The sequence below is a fragment of the Halichoeres trimaculatus genome, unplaced genomic scaffold (genome assembly GCF_033239565.1).
Source record: "Halichoeres trimaculatus isolate MK-OKI-2021-1 unplaced genomic scaffold, fHalTri1.1 fHalTri1_scaffold_20, whole genome shotgun sequence".
In the NCBI taxonomy this organism is placed as follows: domain Eukaryota; kingdom Metazoa; phylum Chordata; class Actinopteri; order Labriformes; family Labridae; genus Halichoeres; species Halichoeres trimaculatus.
In genome coordinates, this window is record NW_027437198.1 from 14,710,965 (window position 1) to 14,729,075 (window position 18,111).

The 18,111-nt window shown below is 41.3% G+C and overlaps 3 protein-coding genes across 3 annotated transcripts; 1 reads left to right on the top strand and 2 right to left on the bottom strand.

The window, feature by feature from the left end:
• The first annotated feature begins 145 nt into the window (after positions 1-145).
• swsap1 (SWIM-type zinc finger 7 associated protein 1) lies at positions 146-1,609 on the top strand. Its single transcript, XM_074696493.1, has 2 exons — positions 146-514; positions 762-1,609. The coding sequence occupies exons 1-2, from the start codon at positions 251-253 to the stop codon at positions 1,329-1,331; spliced, it is 834 nt and encodes a 277-aa protein (XP_074552594.1). The 5' UTR covers positions 146-250; the 3' UTR covers positions 1,332-1,609.
• epor (erythropoietin receptor) lies at positions 1,605-5,780 on the bottom strand. Its single transcript, XM_074696492.1, has 8 exons — positions 5,489-5,780; positions 5,234-5,369; positions 4,880-5,046; positions 4,399-4,550; positions 4,144-4,300; positions 3,944-4,031; positions 3,748-3,835; positions 1,605-3,622 (listed from the first exon to the last, which is right to left on the bottom strand). Exons 1-8 carry the CDS (start codon positions 5,589-5,591, stop codon positions 2,900-2,902), a joined length of 1,614 nt encoding a protein of 537 aa, XP_074552593.1. The 5' UTR covers positions 5,592-5,780; the 3' UTR covers positions 1,605-2,899.
• A 977-nt stretch (positions 5,781-6,757) lies between these two features.
• rab3db (RAB3D, member RAS oncogene family, b) lies at positions 6,758-17,803 on the bottom strand. The gene is made up of 5 exons (XM_074697130.1): positions 17,458-17,803; positions 14,286-14,522; positions 10,371-10,489; positions 9,073-9,197; positions 6,758-8,988 (listed from the first exon to the last, which is right to left on the bottom strand). Exons 2-5 carry the CDS (start codon positions 14,520-14,522, stop codon positions 8,801-8,803), a joined length of 669 nt encoding a protein of 222 aa, XP_074553231.1. The 5' UTR covers positions 17,458-17,803; the 3' UTR covers positions 6,758-8,800.
• Between the last annotated feature and the right edge of the window lie 308 nt (positions 17,804-18,111).

Sequence of the window (18,111 nt, forward strand, 5' to 3'; positions counted from 1 at the left end):
TTCACTGGTGGGAATGGGCTTCTAAAGAGAGTTTAACATAGATGATCATTTCCTAAATGCATATATTTTTAAAAGTGAGAGAAATAACCACTATGCACAACAAAAATACCAGCGGAACCTTTGAGTATAATATGTTCACCAACGACCGGAGAAGTAAGAACACCACTGTACAGCTTGAAAACAGACGCGGGTAACGTTGCTCCTATTACATGAAAACCACTGGCTTAGGGGGAAAAACAACTTGCCAGTAATGTCAGACATTTTAAAACTCGTGTTTAGGACTTTCAGGTCGAAAAAAGATCTTAAGACTGATTTCAGAGTCGCACCACCGACAACATGCGGAAACACGCTGCTCCTGGGGGACCACAGCATCAGTCGGTCTATTTTGCTTCTCGCAGCCGTGACAGCTGCAGAGACCGGGATGAAAGTGGTTTTCTTCACCCAGACACAAATCCAAAGTCTTCCAGTGTGTCTGCAGAAATGTGTCCCTACCCTGAGCCCGGAGAGTTTAAAGGTACGCCTCTTAGACTTAGCTTAATGTAGTTAAACATCGATTGAGCCCACATTACGAAGAGTTTTTAAGTTGTGACATTATTTTAATGGTAAATAGGTCATCAACTTTCTGTTTCAGACAACCAGATTTTGTGATAAGAAAAAATGTGCTGTCAAGAATATCCTAGCTTTTCTGAATAAATTGAATCCTCCACCAGCTACTGTTGTGCTTCTCAGACATTTCGCCATCTCTTTTTTGTCTTCTACAGAAAATCAAGTTTTGCTATCCTGGCAGAGTGGAGGAACTTCTTCAGCAGGTGGCCAGCCTCCACGAGTCCATCAACTTATATCCCACCCCTCCTTCACTGATCATAATTGACAGGTTGGACAGCTACCTGTGTGGTCCTGGGAGTGGTGGCACATGTGGATTTCACTCAGGGGAACAGTCTTTGGCTGCACACCTGTCTGCATTGCTTTGCGATAGTGCTGCCTTTTTAACACAGCTCCTGAAACAACGTTCCTCAAGCACAGGCCCCTGTCGCTTCATTGCCTCCTTTCAGTCCGGAGTTGAATTTGGGAAAGAAGACGGGGAGGCCTCAACAACTGATCCCATCCTTGAAGTCCTTGATCGCTATTTCCAGGTTCGCTGCACTCTTGATAGAGATAGGAGCTATGAAGCTACAGCAGCTGGATTACAAGAGATTTGGCACACTTACTTTTCTGCGACACAGATCCCACAGGCCTTTTTGTCCAAAGACAGCGAGGACAGGTCAAGCATAGACCAAGAGTGGCAGTTATTAGTTTTTCCTGATGGTTTGATGGAGTTTAAATTGGTTTGACAATAAGCACATTGGGAGGTTTGGGGGTTAATCTGTTCACCCTGGGTCAAACTCTGTTCAAAGAAGGGGTGATAAAGAAAAACAATCTTTCACCTTAGCTTGCTGCCTTCTCACTACCCCTGCTGTCTAACATGCACATTTGTTATTACATAAGTTCAAATGTAAAATATCTCAGTGCTCAGAAATAAAATTAAAACATATTTTTCAGTTTACTTAAGCATCTTGATTTAAAAGAAACATCTTCAGTTATAAATACACTTGTTTGTAGACAAAAGAGAAGAGAGTGTTTCTGCAAGCAAAAATTTATGTATCATTAGACAATTTTTCAGAAGAAATACTTTACATGCATCACAGGAGCTTCTTGTTCTCAAAAGCCACCGTTGCTACCCTGACAACAAAGAGTGAGCTCATTAGTCCAGATTATGACCTCTAGATATCGCCAAATCTTTACATTTTAACTCACCACACCTTGAAGCCAGACATTGTGTTAGGAACAATAAAGTGATTGAGACGTTACACTCAAGACACTGATATCTGTTTTAAAATATTGTACAAAAAAGACACATTGAAAAGGAAACAGTGGAATTTTGAAAAAACAAAAAAAGGGAAAAAAAAGAGTCGAAGGAACACTAAATAAAATATCTCTAAGCAAAAAGGTTCTCACTATTTCAGTCTGAAAAATATAAGAGCTTATGTTGGTATAATTGTTGTACACTAGGAAAAGGGGGGAAAAGTGAGTCTAAATTTAAAGTTTAATTGATTCCCATAACCTTTGTTTCATAAATCAATTTCTGCATTTTAAAACAAACATTGCTTGAGTTGTAACAAAGCCTGTCAGTCTCACTACACTTAACAAACATTTAAGTTTGACGTTAAAACATTTGGGTTCTATCTCCAAATCATTTAGTATCATTGCTGCACATTACAAAGGTATATCACTGTGTTATTGACCCTTTTTGAGCTAAGGGACTTCTTTCATGTGTAGGGGAACTTAGTGTATGATTTACTTATGTGAAGTTATCATTCTTGCAGGGGGGGTTACAGGGATGAAAATGTCCCTAACTGGAATATCTCTGTACCATACAAATCATCAGACTTTATTTAGCCCTGATTTGTCTCTTACTGTTGTTAAGCAAATGTTAAACCTGAATGCACATTAGCAGAAGGAGCAGAATGAGCAGAACCCAGAGTTTGAATATAATGGAGAAGCTGAAAACTATTTACAGGAAACTCAAAACGACAGTCTCTCAGTTGTGATATTCATGCAGCGAAGGTATAGCCACACACAGCTGCTAGCATAGCTGTAGACAGAGAATAGAGGTCTACAGTATTAAAAAAGCTGTATCAAGTCTTTGCAATAGACAGCACTTAAATGATGATTTATTCTTAGATTTTGTCTTTTCTTGGCATTTTTTAAGAAAATAAAAAGGTATCCCCAGATTTATTCACAGCGCTGTACCTGAATTCTACGACTTTTTCTTCACAGTAGACGTGAGTTTATGTATCTTTGCCCTTAACAGAGCCTGCTCTCAAGCATAGTCCATGTTCAAACTGTCCAGTCGTGTTCCTCAGCTCTCATCATCATGAACAGGGAAATGCCTTGGCAGGAACGGTCTTCTGTGAGCTGGGATCTCATTCTTATACTCGTTGGCATAGATAACCCTTTTCCCAATGTCATCTGCTCTGCTCATGGGGCTGTAATCCATGGAAACTCCAGAGTCTGCCACTGCCATGTAGGTGTATGCTTGGCTTTTTGGCATCCAGGCATGGTTTGGGTACTCAAAGCTGGACTGAGACGATAACTGACCTGAACCAGAGCTCTGCTGAACAGATCCCAGGTCAGAATGAGATTCACATGATACTGTCTTTCTGGGGGCAAAGAGCAGCCCCAGTGGTAAGGTCTCCTCGAGAATGTCCTCCAGGTGATCAGTGTTGCTGTAGTTATTGGTATTCAGTGTGACGTAAGCATCCTGGGACTCAAGCAGAGAGGACTGGGAGCTGTCCTGGTGGAGTGCTCGTAAGCAATCCATCAACCAGTTGTCATGTGAGGCTCTCAACCCGTCCACTGAAGCTGGATCATCCCTTCCCAATCCCCTTTCTGTTCCTTTCCTCGCATTCCTATCGACCTCTCCTGCGGTCAAAGCTCTCGAGGCTTTTGGTGGAAGAGGGGGGGAAGGCAGTGTAGGGCAAAGGCTTAGCTCTGAGAGGACCTCCAGGGGAGAGAGGTATTCATCTGTGCCTAAGAACGCTGGAATCAGCCTCAGGCCTCCATTGGACTGTCCTAACCACTCCTAAAAAAACACAACAAAGACTTATGAAGACGTCCTCATTTTCCCTGTACTCATTTTATCAGTGAGAAACAGCTTGGCAAAGATAGAGCCTGTATGAAAAGGTGGTGCAATTGTCTCATCCTTACCTCAAAATCTCCACCGTAGACCGTAAAAAGGTCGTGGAACTTTCCATCAGGGGTTGGGATATTTGGCCAAATCTTCTTTACAAGAAACCTGAAGAGAGAACAGATGCTGAAGTTTTGATATGTCTTTTTCCTAATGTATCATCATTGAAAGACTCTGACAGAGGAAACTGTAAGGCTGTATTTGTGGTCAACTTACCTGCGATGATACAGGAGTATCGCAAGCGACAGCACAATGAGGATCAAAGAGATGATGAATGTCAGGGATATGATGAGCAGGTCGAGTTCTGGAGGAGGCATGAGAAAATTGACAGTCTTTAAAACCTCAAGGAACAAATGAAGCTAAAGAAATCAGACTGAGGGATACACACGCTTTATCAAATATCTAATTGAGCTCACCGGCAGGGAGTGTTTCCATGTACACAGGGTCACTCCAGGCGCTCCAGTAGCCATTGTAGCTAATCCCATCCAGCTTGACACGGACTCGCACCTTGTACTGTGTACCCGACTGCAGACCTCTCAGGATCAGTTTTGAGCTCGCTTTGACTACCTCCACCTGATGAAGCAGAATTTGATGAGTTCTGGTCAATAGGCCATCCAAGCACATACTTAAAAACAAAAGATGGTGCTCTTTGGTTTGTTTAGGGGTCATACCTGCCACACATGGCTCTCTGCTGCAGCATAGCTGACCTCGTATATCATGCTGTCATCCATGTATTTTAGAGGAGGAGGCACCCAGCTGATGTTGAGCTGGCCTTGCTGACCCGGGCGGCTTACTGTCACATTAGCCGGAGGGTCCAAAAGAACTGTCATGTGAAGAGGCAAGTGGCAACTTGTTGAGGAATTTGAGAAAAGTTTCACAACAGCAACAACAAAACAAATAGCTGAAGAACAGCTGTAAAACCTAAGAGACACCAAAATACTGTAAAGTTAAACAAAAGAAGTTACGTAAATTAGTTATAATGCGCTATGATAAAGTTTTTCTTGCATTTTTAACAACAGGAGTTTAAAGATGAAAAATTCTTGACTGTTGAGGCAATCAAACTTTTCATTTCAGAGACTCTCTTTTATCAGTAGCCCCCAATAGGCTCTGGTGTCAGCTACACAGTAGGCCACACAACTGTAAAAAACTTACAGACAAGCTCAACGAGGAGGCTGCGGTTGTAGATTAGTGCTGTCTCTCTGTGAACTTCTATGTCCATTTGGACAAACATCTGGGTTTGGTTCAGCTGGCAGACGAAGAGCATCTTTCCACCTGCTGCATGGTGGACTCTTAGTGGGCACCTGTTGCTGTTTTCGTTTCTGCTCAGACCACAGAGAAATACAGAAACACGTCAGGTTTTCAAAATAAAACCACTGAAATTTTGCAGTGTAATGCATCATAAAAATTGAAATGAACTAATATTTAATACTGTAACCCTAAAATAATCTTTTTATTATGATTTTCCCTTAAACTCACCTTGTTCTTTTAACTCTATCATGTACTTACTGGTAGGTGTAGGTGAAAGAGTACTGATCCAAAGATCCCGCTCTCTCCTCATCTTCCTCCCAGAAGCACGTCAAGTCTTTCCTGCCTTCAGCAAAGCACTTGGGATTCTCTGGCACCTCTTTCAGCAGCATAGACACTGTTGAGGTGAAGTTAGGGAGGTCAGGTCAACAGGTACCCGTGAGAGCAACCAAAATCTTTTTGTCTGAGCTGGGACCAATCCCATATTTTGCTATGACAACCCTCGCAGACTCTTACCCTTTTTCTCGAAATACCGTGCGCTCTGGACGACTGACGCTGTTAGCATGGCGCAGAATATCCCGCTTAGTACCACACACCGGCTCAGGTGATTGCATATCATCCTGTCTGTCTTCTCTGTGAGCAGAAAGACGTTTTCTTTCTGATGTCCGTCTTCATAACTGGAGAACAAACACGCCACAAACGCTCCTCATGCAGCTCTTGCCTGGATCTTACTATTCGTCAGATACCATGGATAGCGCAACGTGGTTACGCGCCTGCTTTTGAGTGATAAGGTGTGTAGAGACGTACTGTTTACTTTCTCCCCGAGTGAAGGGGGAGGTGGAGCAAGAGGAGTCTTACGAAAGTTTTCACTCACTCGCTGCTGATGGGCGGGAAACAGCACTCATTGATGTTTACGGCTTGTGTGCCGTACGTAAAAAACGCACAAAGTCTCCAGACAGTAAAACAGACAGATGACAAATGAAGAGACAGATTATAAGATAAAGTTGAGAAATACATTGGGTAAGGGAAAGCGCGGAACCATAAAAGTGTATTTTTATACACGTGTCTCGTATACTGTACGTCACCTGTGGTCCGCGTACGGGAGGTGAGTTGTTGACACCTTACAAAAAGCGATTGCGTTGTTCTAGCTCAGCCTCCGTTTGGCCCTGAGCCAGTTTAATCCGTGCATGTGCCAAACAAACGGAAACCGCAGAGTGCTCACACGAAAAAGCAGAAGACCTAAACGGTTTCTTATCTTTCAAGTGCAGCCGCATGTTCTCTTCGTTTGACCTGAGTTATCGGAGCTGCAGACAGCCCTGCTTCTTGACCTCAGATAAGTTGCTCAGGGAGCGCAGCGGCCCATCCCATCCCCATCAACTTTAGTGCAATTAAGCTTGAGTTTGCATCAGAGCAGCAAAACCCCATAGATATATATGTACAATAACAAAACAAGGAGCACTAAGAAGTTTAGTAGAACAATCTGGCTGATAACTTCAAAGAGCTTCCAGATGCATCCAATTTGAAAGTATTCTCCTCACAGGAGAGGTTGTGTTTGCTGACCATGGTGGCAGGATGAGGAGGTTGGGGAAGCTGGCATTATTGTGGAGGACAAAGACATAGTGTGGTTTCTCTGTTTGGTCAGATAAGATGCGTAAAAGACCTGACCTGGTGTTTTGAGGTTAGGAGGAAGGATGGTGATGAATTGAGCCTTAGAAGTTGCTTTTATCCCATAAAGCATGGACAAAGATAGAGAATAGACAGTGAAGCTCTCCCACTTCTAATGAATATAATCTTTATTGCAGTAAACACATTTTAACATAATTTCATTTGCATGACATGCATTTTAATTTTAACACAGAGAAAGTTTAAAAAAGGATCTGGGTTGGAGTCTGCAACCATGGAGAAATGTTACTGATGAAACAGATCATTGACATAAGAAAGAATGGACACACCTCAGATTAATAGATCTGGAAACAACAGTTTTAGGTCCAAAAGCCCCAGAGTCTGCAGTAGCAATGTGGCAGAGATCAGATAAGGTGGTTAACACTAGGTCACAAGGAGGTTGACGGTTCAAATACTGGAAGAGGAAAGCTGTTTATTGTACAGTTTAACTGATCAGTGACAGAATGAGATCTTACAGTGATGGGACATAAAGAGACAGGCTCAACATTTTATAGCAGCTCATTGTTTTTTTTCTGCACAGTTAAGGCCAACTGTTGTCTTTCTAAGAGGTCAGTGTTCTCTTTTTGAGTACACAAACAAACATGCAAACACAATGTGGAACAAAAGTTATGTTGTGAAAAAAAGAGTGAATACCACTTTGTTTAATATCTAAAACTGAATAAGCAAGTTTCCCATGCTGCAGTCTGTCAGGGCACCGGCGTGTGTATCAGTTTGTTGAAAGCATGCAAGCCAGAGCAAGTGTCAAACGAGTGCCACAGAAGGGTGAGTGAGGACATGGCAGGAGGCAGGTCACGTGACACGTGCCAGTGTTATCGCTTCTAAACGACTTCCTTGTGCAGCCTCACTCACAGTGAAGAGGACACAGCTTAACATTTACCTTTAGTATTATCCTGTCACATAACACACACACAACAGACTCCAGACTACAATGAACATTCAGGTCAAGATGAGGTGAATAAGCACATTCTTTGAGAAAAGTTTCACAAGGAAGTTATTAGAGAAAACAACATGAGGAGCAGTTTTCCAGCTACTGTGCCACGCTGATAAATTAGTGTCTCAGAAAATTAGGTGCCAATATTCATTCTTGTTGTATACAGTGTTTAATGATTTCACCAGAAATCTTCCAACCCCATGCTCTTGCCAAGTTTGAGAAGATTGACGCAAGTTTCATGCCTGTATAGTGAACATAAAGCTTCAGGTAGATACCTTTCAGTCGGTGGTGGCACAAAACAGTCAAAAGGCAAGCGAACGCTCTACACAGCGAAGGCACAATGCTTCTAGCCTGGCCATTTTCAGAGTGTCAGAAACAGGCTGAATCCTTTCTTTTAAACTGTATTATCAATATAATTTTTATAGTTTTCATTTAGTAAGGGATACAAGTTATTGTTCTAGCTTTAAAAATACAATGAGCTAGAAGTATGTTGAATGATGAGAAGAGCAACTAGTCCCTAATTTTTAGCAGGTACTAGAAAACAAAACTGAATCAAGAGGAGGAAAAAGTAAAAAAAAAAAAAACAAAACATGGCAATCAAATTCCATGTGCATCTCAGCAAAAACGGAGTCTGCTGCTGTTATAAGTTTCATATTCGTCATTGTTACAGTATAATGATGATTTCTTTTAGAGGATCTGGTGAGCTGAAGGAAACCTACACACGTGAACTCTCTGGATTGCAGTTAAAACAAGAAATACCAGATATAAAGCTAAATCTACAGACGCTTTAAAGCCACCGAAGAAACATTTCATAGACAGAAGACTTTAAAAGCCAGCGGGGCAGTAGTGGTCAAGAGCGGTTAAAACTGGAGGTGGACAGAGCACAAAGCAGGCTTTAGTGTACTATCAGCTCATCACAGAGCTGATGGGTTGAGACCACAGAGGCCCAGGGCCTCTTTACGTGAGAAATACACAACAGGAGGCCCAGGGAGGAGAGGGGCCTGATAGTACTGATGAAGATTATCTCAGTTAGCCTTTGGTTTGTACAGTGCTGCAGGACAAAAACAGAGCTGGGTGTGACCAGAGTCAAGACAGAGGAAGAGGCACACTCCATGAATGAGGCACAGAGAAGGAGTTAGTCTTTTCGTGTGTGTGTGTGTGTGTGTGTGTATGTGAGAGTGTATTTTGGAGGCCTTGGTAAGAAGATAGGTAGCTTAGCATGAACAACCCCCCTTGCTTTCTGGAGGCAAGTCTTTAAGGCTCTGCGTCCCGTTGTTGGACATGAGGTTAACGTCCCCATCCATGCTCTCATTCATCTTCTCACAGATGACGTCCACTAGACGCTCAAACACCTGCTTCACGTTGATGTTGTCCTTCGCGCTGGCTTCAAAGAATTGGAAACCTGAGGGACACGTAGACTCTATCAGTGAGTGACAGCTTATCGTTTGGCAGCTTGGTAAAGATGTGTGAATGAAAGAACAGTTACCTAGTTCCTCTGCTAGTCGCTGACCATCTTCTGTGGGTATAAGCCTGTCGTCCTCCAGATCGCACTTGTTACCCACCAGGATCACCTGAGCGTTGTCCCATGAATATGTCTTGATTTGTGTTGCCCTGTGGCACAAATAAAGTATCTCAGTCTTGATAAAACACAAACATTCATTTTAGTGAAAATTTACGCTATAAATGGGGATTTACATGCTTTGTTTTGCCATTAGAAAGCCAGTTTTGTTTTCTTTTTGGCAAGATTGGTTAACTTAACTAGTTAATCTTCACTTCCTCTAAAACATGCCCAGAGTATGATGGACAATGCCTACTGCGGATGGGTATCATTAACAGGTTCCTGTCAAGAATCAATTAGAAATAGTTTGTTCCATTGACATCAGTAGCCTTTATCCTCAATGATTCCCGTCTTGATTTTTTAAATTACACCGAAGCGGCCCGGACCTTACATGACATGACGCATGTCAATCATGCTCATCAGTCAGCAGTTCAAGACAGCAGCAGGAAGATCAAAGTTTGGCTTCACTTTACCAAAAAGTACACTAACAATTTAAAATTTGTGCAACACTATGATATCATGCAAGGGTGGCAACACCACCAAGATGTTCAAGAATTGTCGACACACAGCCTTTAATACCAAGAGTTTTATTAGGGATGGGTACTTTTCACATTTGAAACGATATGGTACCGATGCCTGGTACCTGTCAATCGGTATTGGTACTCAACGGTACCAATTTTTGGTACTATTTTGTGTTAATGTGGTAAAAAATATAAATTTGTTTAAAAATAAAATCTCAAATTGTTAAATTTAACATATATATTCTTCAGTTTATAACCTTGCAATGCTGTGTTCATGTCCAGCATGAAAAATCACCTACTCTTCCAGTCCCTCACAGTCACAAGGATGGATTTAGGTACCTAGACATGGTACCTTTTGATTCTACATGAATCGGTACCCAGAACTTTTGACTCAATTCAATTAGTACCTGTAGAAGTACCTAATTCAGTACCCATCCATAAGTATCATATCAGGTTTATTTCATTATAAACTCAACAAAATGTTGCTGACAAAACCTGTAAAGCCTACTTTTTGTCCACAGAAAGTTTAGAGCAGGAATTGATACGGGAATGGATAAAGAATCAGATCAATAAGCAGAATCAATAATGGCATTGATGTCAATAAACTCTTAGCAGTATACACTCCTAATTCCCACATTCTAATGACCAACTCCTATGGTATATTATTATGATTAAATTATAAAATGAGCTTAATGTCCAACTTACCAATCCTGAACAGCGTTGAAGGACTCTTGGTTGGTGATGTCATATATTAGCAGGAATCCCATAGCCCCTCTGTAGTATGCTGTGGTGATGGTACGATAGCGCTCTTGCCCTGCTGTGTCCTGTATACACAACCACAAAAAATATGTAAAATGTATTTAAGATCTAGAACAAAAAGAGAAACAGCAATTTATCTGTGAGCATGATTTTGAACCACAGGAGGGCAGTATAGTACAAACTGAGACAGGTCTACCCTCCACCAGCTTGCAGATGGAAGGAGATTTAGGAAATTCTGTATAGAATATAAATTCTGTATATCTGTATGTCTTTTTTCAAACCCCTTGGCTTATTTATCACATCAAAATGCCACATGATGCTCTTTACACAGCCCATGAGGAGATGGCATTTAGATATGCCTCAATCATTCCACATGGAACCAGGACCTGTGGCCGGCATCAATACACCGCCAGCGGGGACAAACACAGAGATAAGAAAAATGCAGGCCTCATAGATAGTCACAGGAGGCGTGGCTGCTCGGCTTTATTGTCCCCCAGTTTATCAGAAGCATCTACTAATTAAATGGAGGCTGTGCGTGATGTCACAGACGACAGCTCGGGAGAAGTAGAGAGATCAAACAGGTTGCTGGAAGAGCAACCATCTACTCTCTGTTACTTGGAAACCTGTTGAAGTCCTTTTCTTGTGTTGGGGGCCTGTGCGTTTTTTTGTGTTTGTCTAATGTTTCTGTGTGTGTTTGTGTGTGTGTGGTTTGGGGGGTTGTCCAGGTAACTGGAGGCCATTGAGGGTTATGAATGTTCCATTACAGCTGGGACTGCTCTGACCAAAACGATCCTTCTCAGTTTACAAAATGAACAACACAGGGCAAAATGCTCCTTAGATCCCTCCTGTTTACACATTATTCTAAATCCAGATTTTGCTTTTTTTCAGGTGTTACTTTTGTTTGTCTTATACGTACAGGGAAGAACAAATATCACACAGGGTAATTGGACATGAAACCAAACAGTCTTCATGGTTGCTATAATTAACCCCACCCATCAAACAAAAGCTGCTCCCTCAGAGTATATGTATGACAGGAGACAGGGAGGGGCTTATCTTTGTCTCTCTGCACCATCAGAGACGTCACTGGGACCCTGGTCTCCAAAGAAGCATCACCTGCTGACACAAAGCAGTGCCTCTTTCATAGCAGGATATCATCACTCTGATACGGTGTGTGGTTGTTTTTACGCTAAGTGTGCAAAAGGCGTGTGTTTGTTCAAAGAGTGAGGAATACATTTCCATGACAGTGACAGGAGGGATGTCAACAAAACAGTGTGAACACACTGTACATAGGCTTAAGCTGGAGGGGCCATGTGGGGTTGTTATCTGGATGGCCTGTTTCCATGACACAGGCAGGGAGGGCCAGCAGCTGGGAGAGTGGAATCATCAATAATACCCTTTGTCTAAAACCTGGTGAACCCTCTCAGCGGGAGCTAACATGAATTTAACAGCCTGCATTTCGCACGGTTGATTATTAACACCACATAATGGAGTGCTCAAAGTAGGATGTGCACGCTGGTCCCACACCCTTAAAAAACACTGCCACACAAGCAGTAGTAAATCCTCATTATGTCTCAGTCTGACGCTGATAAGGAACTTCCTCTTCTTCCTGTGCTGAGGAAATACCAGGTCCCTTCGTCACTCAGTACCACCAGTGGCTGCAACATGGCCAGGCACACAGATTGTCACATAGCTCATTGAATCATGCTAATACAGTCAGTTTTCAATCAGCTGGAAGAATAAAGGACGACGTGTTTCGTCAGGCTGGAAGGTGAATGTGTGTTTTGGTGTTGACTCCAACGCTGCTGATTCATCTAGTATATCTAACACTGCCTCACACACTGTTGGCTCAAATGAATCATCTGTTTGAACAGCTTAAACATTGTGTATTGATAGGATTTGTAGTGTACAGAGAGGAATGTGGAGTGGAGAAAAAATAAGGATGCATGTTACAGTAACATGCAGAAGCTTGGTTAAATGTTTTATTAAGACTGTCAGGGGTGTTGACCCAACTCTGAGGCTCCCATTGGCCCAGGTATGCAGTGGCTGGTGATAGTTTCTTTGTATCTGACTTCCCTAGAAAAAAGTTCCTTGAGATATTAAAAAGAGAATAAATCAAACCAAGTCACTGACTGTTTAGCTAAAAATTGGTTTAAACTCTGCAGTTAGTATCCCAAAATTCACATCAGGGGTCAAGAAAACAACGTGACAGAAGGGGTGAGTATTGGCAAGAATCTAATGATACAATAAGCATCATTACACTTGGGTCACGATACGATAGCATCTTGATATGACTGTATCACGATGTATCAAATATTGTGATATTTTGTGATATTCTACACCAGGGGTGGCCAACCAGTCAGAGACCAAGAGCCACAAAAACTACCGTGGTACTACAGAGAGCCACATCACAAATGCATTTCCTCTCACACATAAACGAAAGAACATAAGATGAAAATCAATACACTTCCAAGTTTTGAAGTGACATTTATTGCGTTTGTAAGCGTGTTTCAATTCGTACTACGACAAATTTCTGTTTTTACAGCAGAAGAGACAACGTTCCATCCATCTATCTATCTAGATTGCAATGAGCAAATGTGCAATGTAGAGAAAAGAAACTGAAACTTAAGTATCAATCTCATCACCCAGGTATTGATCGATACTGATCACAACATCAATATATCAATAATTTAGATTGATTGGTACACCACTACTCATAATAATAATGAATGGATCAAAGAGCCGCACACTGGAAGGCAAAGAGCCGCATGTGGCTCGCGAGCTGCAGTTTGGCCACCCCTGTTCTACACAGTTCACTAAGAAAAACTACAGATGATATTCATGTAAATCACTTAAAATTGAAAGGACAAAGGAAAACATTGATAATATTGATGTTTACGGCATACTGACTTGCTCAGTGCAACAAAATCACATATCATCAAGTTTAAGAAAAAAATATTTCAAATAAACTTTGAGATTATATCTATTATACAGCCCTTATTGACGAAGTCATACTTTTGCTTCCAACTCAGGTTAGATATAAATTTTTATTGTTACAAAAAACTCGATATTAAGAGTTAAAATATCAATATTGCATCTGAGGTCAAAATATCACGATATATTGCTGTATTGATATTTTTCACGCCTCTACTTGACAGTTCGGTAAACATTTAACATCTAAGGGCCGGATAATTTCATTTTGGGGAACCAGGATTTAAAGCATATCTGAAGGATCTTAGACTTTTGTGTACTCTAATATGTATGCCATAGAAATACCAAAGTATTGTCAATAGCTATTTTAGCAGCTTAGAAGCGACCATACAGAAGTTATTGAAGGTGTGATGAAGCAAAGTTGTGAAAAAAAAGGACTCAAATTTTAATCAAAACCCAACTATGGCATTCATCATCAGCTGCATTGCAGGGATGAGGTGGTTCCACACCCCCCTTAGGCTTTAGAGAATCATCTAAAAGTATGGACACCTAGCAAGCAACTACTTGAGAGTGTGGAGAGTGGAAATATGCATGAAAGTATGAGGAAGTAATGCCTTGTGCACTTGCACAAGTTACAGGCTATACTTGCACAACAAGGTCCAAACATAACAATTCTTAACAAACCTGACTCTAAAAAAATGATCTGATAAGGATTTAGTCTGCAGGCATAACTCTGCCAACAAGGGTTAAAAATGGCACCACTTTACTTTTTAAAGCGCTTTTTGATTTAGGAAACAATTTGCTTGAACAACCATTTCCCTCCATTCAAATACACACAATGCTGGAGTCCATCTATGATCCCTTCTGTGGTGATACATACATTTACCAAAAATTCGAAAGTACTGTGTGGTACATCTTTGATTATCCACTCACCCAGATCTGCAACTTGATCCTCTTGTCATTTCGAAAGACAGTCTTGACCTTGAAGTCGATGCCTACAGTGCTGACGAAGGCAGAGGTAAAGGAGTCATCGGCGTATCGGAATAGAAAGGAGGTTTTGCCAACGCTGCTGTTACCAATTATCAGCAGCTTGAACATGTAATCAAAGTTCTGGTCGGCTGCGTCCTTCTGAGAGGGCTGCTGCTGGAGGCGCGAGTCATTTGATGCCATCTACAGAGAAAAGAGGAGAAACCAATCACAACACAAACTCCCTCCATCCCAGTTCTAAAGTTTATTTTGTTCAAAAAACAGCTCTAAAACAGATGGATAGATTCACCACATGATAATAAAAGTAAAGCAATATCGACACAGTTTTCCTCATCTATGAACGTAGAGTTTGTAGAAATGGAAATGTACAAAGTCAGATACTAGTCCAAAGCACTTTATTGTTCCTGTTTGTTAGGTTGGCTTGACAAGTATGAGTTTCTATTTCTCAAGTGTTAACCATCAAAAAAAGTCTATCAATCCAGGAAATGAGAGCTGTCTTACTCTAAGGTAAGGTTTAAGTCCATACACGAGGACACAATTATGCCTCAGGTTTTTTGGGTTAAGTTTTAAACCTGGGTCACACTTCCATAAAGTCTTTTATAGCACTCAAACAATGGGAGGAGGCAGTCATTTTAAAGCCAGAGAGAATTACACACACACACACACACACACACACACACACACACACCAAACACACACACACACACACACCAAACACACACACACACACACACACACACACACACACACACACACACACACACACACACACACACACACACACACACACACACACAGCTGATCAATCAGTACTGCTGAGCCCTGCCTATCTCTCCCAAAGGCTTGTCTCCGTGGAGACGAGGCGAGGAATCAGCTGCCAGCAAGACCCATTAGTGGCCAAAGCAGTCAGTTCACTCAGCCTTAGACTGGACAGAGGTCGGCGTAGTAAGCCAAAATGATCAAACTCCCAACATGGGACAAAAAGGAATACCCAAAGAGTCCCACTGCATGGGAACTAGATAAGCATAAAAATATTCACTGCACTGTAGCGGATTTTTTGTAATCTTAACAGTGTTTCACTGACTTGGCTTTTCAGTATATTACTGTAAACAGCAAAGAATTCTGGGAAAACTTCAGTAGTGGTAATGTAAATACTGTTAAAGCAAATTACTGGCAATAAACCATTCCAGTAATTTGATGTCAAATTTACAGCAACATATTTTACAGCGTGGGTAAACAGAACGTTGAGTTGCTACTGAAATTGCTTGAAGTCACTTCCTTAAAATACATCAAGGCATAAAGCTGAGGAGAGCCATTATGGGTGGGTCTGTTTTGAATTTTAAAGCCTCTAGCTGTGTGCTGAGCATCACCTTAAACAACTTCTGTTAACTGGAAAGCTTGGCTGTGTTTGTTCTACTGGTTTATCTGGGAGAATTTTCATAAAACTAGCATCTACTTCATAAGTTTGACTGTTAAAGAAGTATCTCCTCCAGTTCATCAGGAGAGTAAAAAAAATAAACTTCTACATCAGATTTTTTAACAGAGTAAGTGATACAATCTTGGTCTGTAATTATGACCTTTGACCCATTTGGCTGTGAATCAAGACGCATGTATCTGTAACACGGTGAATGAAAAGATCAGCTTCATAGTTCTATCAGAAGTTTTTCTCAATGAGTCAAAAGTTATTTGAATTTATAGTTGATGTGAACTTCTACCACGTTCAAGTTTGTGGGGGATGCTGCATCTTAGTGGCTGACTCTATGGTTGCAGGCAAAAAACTTTGTTAACCTTACATCTCCTGTTATCAACTGACTAGACGTTGAAATGTTTTACTCTGCCCCGATATCTCTCCAGACTTTAAGTTTTCATTTTCAAAGTACGACATAAAAAGAAAAAGTCCCCTAAGGGTAATCTGGTTGTTTGCACATAGCTTTTCTGTAACTGCCGTGATGTGCATCAAACAGTCCGATCACTTAGACATGAAGCAACATTTCTTAACAACACGAGAGTGTCGTAATGATGTAACACAAGGAACAGTGTCACAATTTGACACAGAGGTACATGCTCCATCAACAACAAGAGAAAGTGCTCTATACTGGGTTGTGTTCTCGCCTCAATTCTTTCTAATCTCTTCAGACACCAGCTTTACAATCACATGATGCCCTGTGCCGAGCGGGGTCTCCAGGGTGCATTTTTGTACTTGTAGATCCTATACCATTACTTTACAACTTTCCCGTTTGCTCAGCTAAAGCCTGAGGTAACCCGGTCACATGTTCTTCATGTTTGCCGTGTAGCTTAGAATGTCTGTGGGCAAATAAGGAGACTAGTACAGTCTGAGAAGCATTTCAGCACTCGTAGTCTGTGACGATAATCTCATTTCATTCTCAATCAACCTTTTTATGTTAATGTTAATTGAATTACTGTTATTACTTTGCAGTGTTATTTCTTCTGGGGTGTCCAAATCTGATTGATTATATAAACAAATAAAATCCAATATCTGGAAAAGAACATCAGCCATCTTTGAAGAAATAATTATACTTCTGATTGTGGTTAAAAAATCCTTCTGTATCATAAAACAATCTTTCATTAATTGACATCTGTGAGAACATTGAAGCAAAACTGAACAAAACAACATTGCAAGCAACATCTGCACCTCTAACAGAGACATGTAGACAGTAGCATTTCATAATGGATTTAGCACAATGGAGAAGCATCACAAACAGCAAAACAAATAAAGTCATCCATGGACCTGATGATAGAGGAACCTCAGGTAAGACGGAGGGCAGCTGCCCACCTGACCTGCAGGAAATGACCTCTGTTGATCAGTTTGAGTCTGACATGTTAGTTCTGTCATTAAGAGAATTAAGGAAGGGCAAACACAGCAAGGAGAATTTGTTTAACACAGCGGTGGACGCCAACAATTGGGAAAACGACTGCTAATTTTAGCATGACAAACAAAAAGGAAACCAGAAACCCTTCATGTGAAGTGGCATCCTGGGATAATCTTTTCATCCTTTTCATTTTGGAAGACAGGTTAACATGTTAACTCTAAGTGAAACAGATGGAGGAAGTGCCAGGCAGGAAAACCCACCGAACCCAGTGACTCCAGCAAACGTACCTTGTTGCGGAAGAAAACAAACGTCCACCTCGAGAAGAGTACACACAGCTGTCTTCTGTCAAGCGGTGATGTGCCTGCCAAAGCAACCACCAAAAAAAGTCGAGCTGAATATCAATTTATTTTTTCCAGACGCGCTTTTCTCCCTCGGGGCCACTTTCCCCCCGTTTTCCCCTCGTCTGCGCCTTGAGCACCACCCGGATCTCGCTTGTGTGTTCAAGATGACACACAGTGGAAGTGGGAGCTGCTTCTATGTTAATTCTTGAGCACTGAGGCAAGCAGCTGAAAGCTTTGATGGGGCTGTGCCAGTCAGCACTGCTCGGGGAGAGGGCAGTCCGTGGAGCGCGCTCTCGTGAACGCGCGGATAATACACGTTACTCCCACTTGTGAAGCCTGCCACTTCATACCTGAAAACTAACCGCCAGTTAAGTTTGGTTTTAAAGACTGACAACCGGTGAGAATCGTGGTTCTGTCCAGATTATCAAAGTATCTCTATAAATGAAAACGTTCATTTATGGCAGAAGTTCAGTTCAAAAACTAAAACTTGTTAATCATATTTTTAAAGCCATTATTCATTTTATTTGAAATGAAACAGTTAATGAATACCCAAAATTTAATAATAATAATGATAAACTTTATTTTTCAAAACAAAGTTAC

Coding starts and splice junctions, on each gene's coding strand:
- epor (XM_074696492.1), bottom strand. CDS start 5,591: ATGATATGCAATCACCTGAGCCGGTGTGTGGTACTAAGCGGGATATTC. Junction 5,047..5,233: donor TCTTTCACCTACACCTACCA/GTAAGTACATGA, acceptor TGGTCTGAGCAG/AAACGAAAACAGCAACAGGT. Junction 3,836..3,943: donor ATACTCCTGTATCATCGCAG/GTAAGTTGACCA, acceptor TTCTCTCTTCAG/GTTTCTTGTAAAGAAGATTT.
- swsap1 (XM_074696493.1), top strand. CDS start 251: ATGTCAGACATTTTAAAACTCGTGTTTAGGACTTTCAGGTCGAAAAAA. Junction 515..761: donor TGAGCCCGGAGAGTTTAAAG/GTACGCCTCTTA, acceptor TGTCTTCTACAG/AAAATCAAGTTTTGCTATCC.
- rab3db (XM_074697130.1), bottom strand. CDS start 14,522: ATGGCATCAAATGACTCGCGCCTCCAGCAGCAGCCCTCTCAGAAGGAC. Junction 10,490..14,285: donor GGATCAAGTTGCAGATCTGG/GTGAGTGGATAA, acceptor TTGTGTATACAG/GACACAGCAGGGCAAGAGCG. Junction 8,989..9,072: donor GCGACTAGCAGAGGAACTAG/GTAACTGTTCTT, acceptor CGTGTCCCTCAG/GTTTCCAATTCTTTGAAGCC.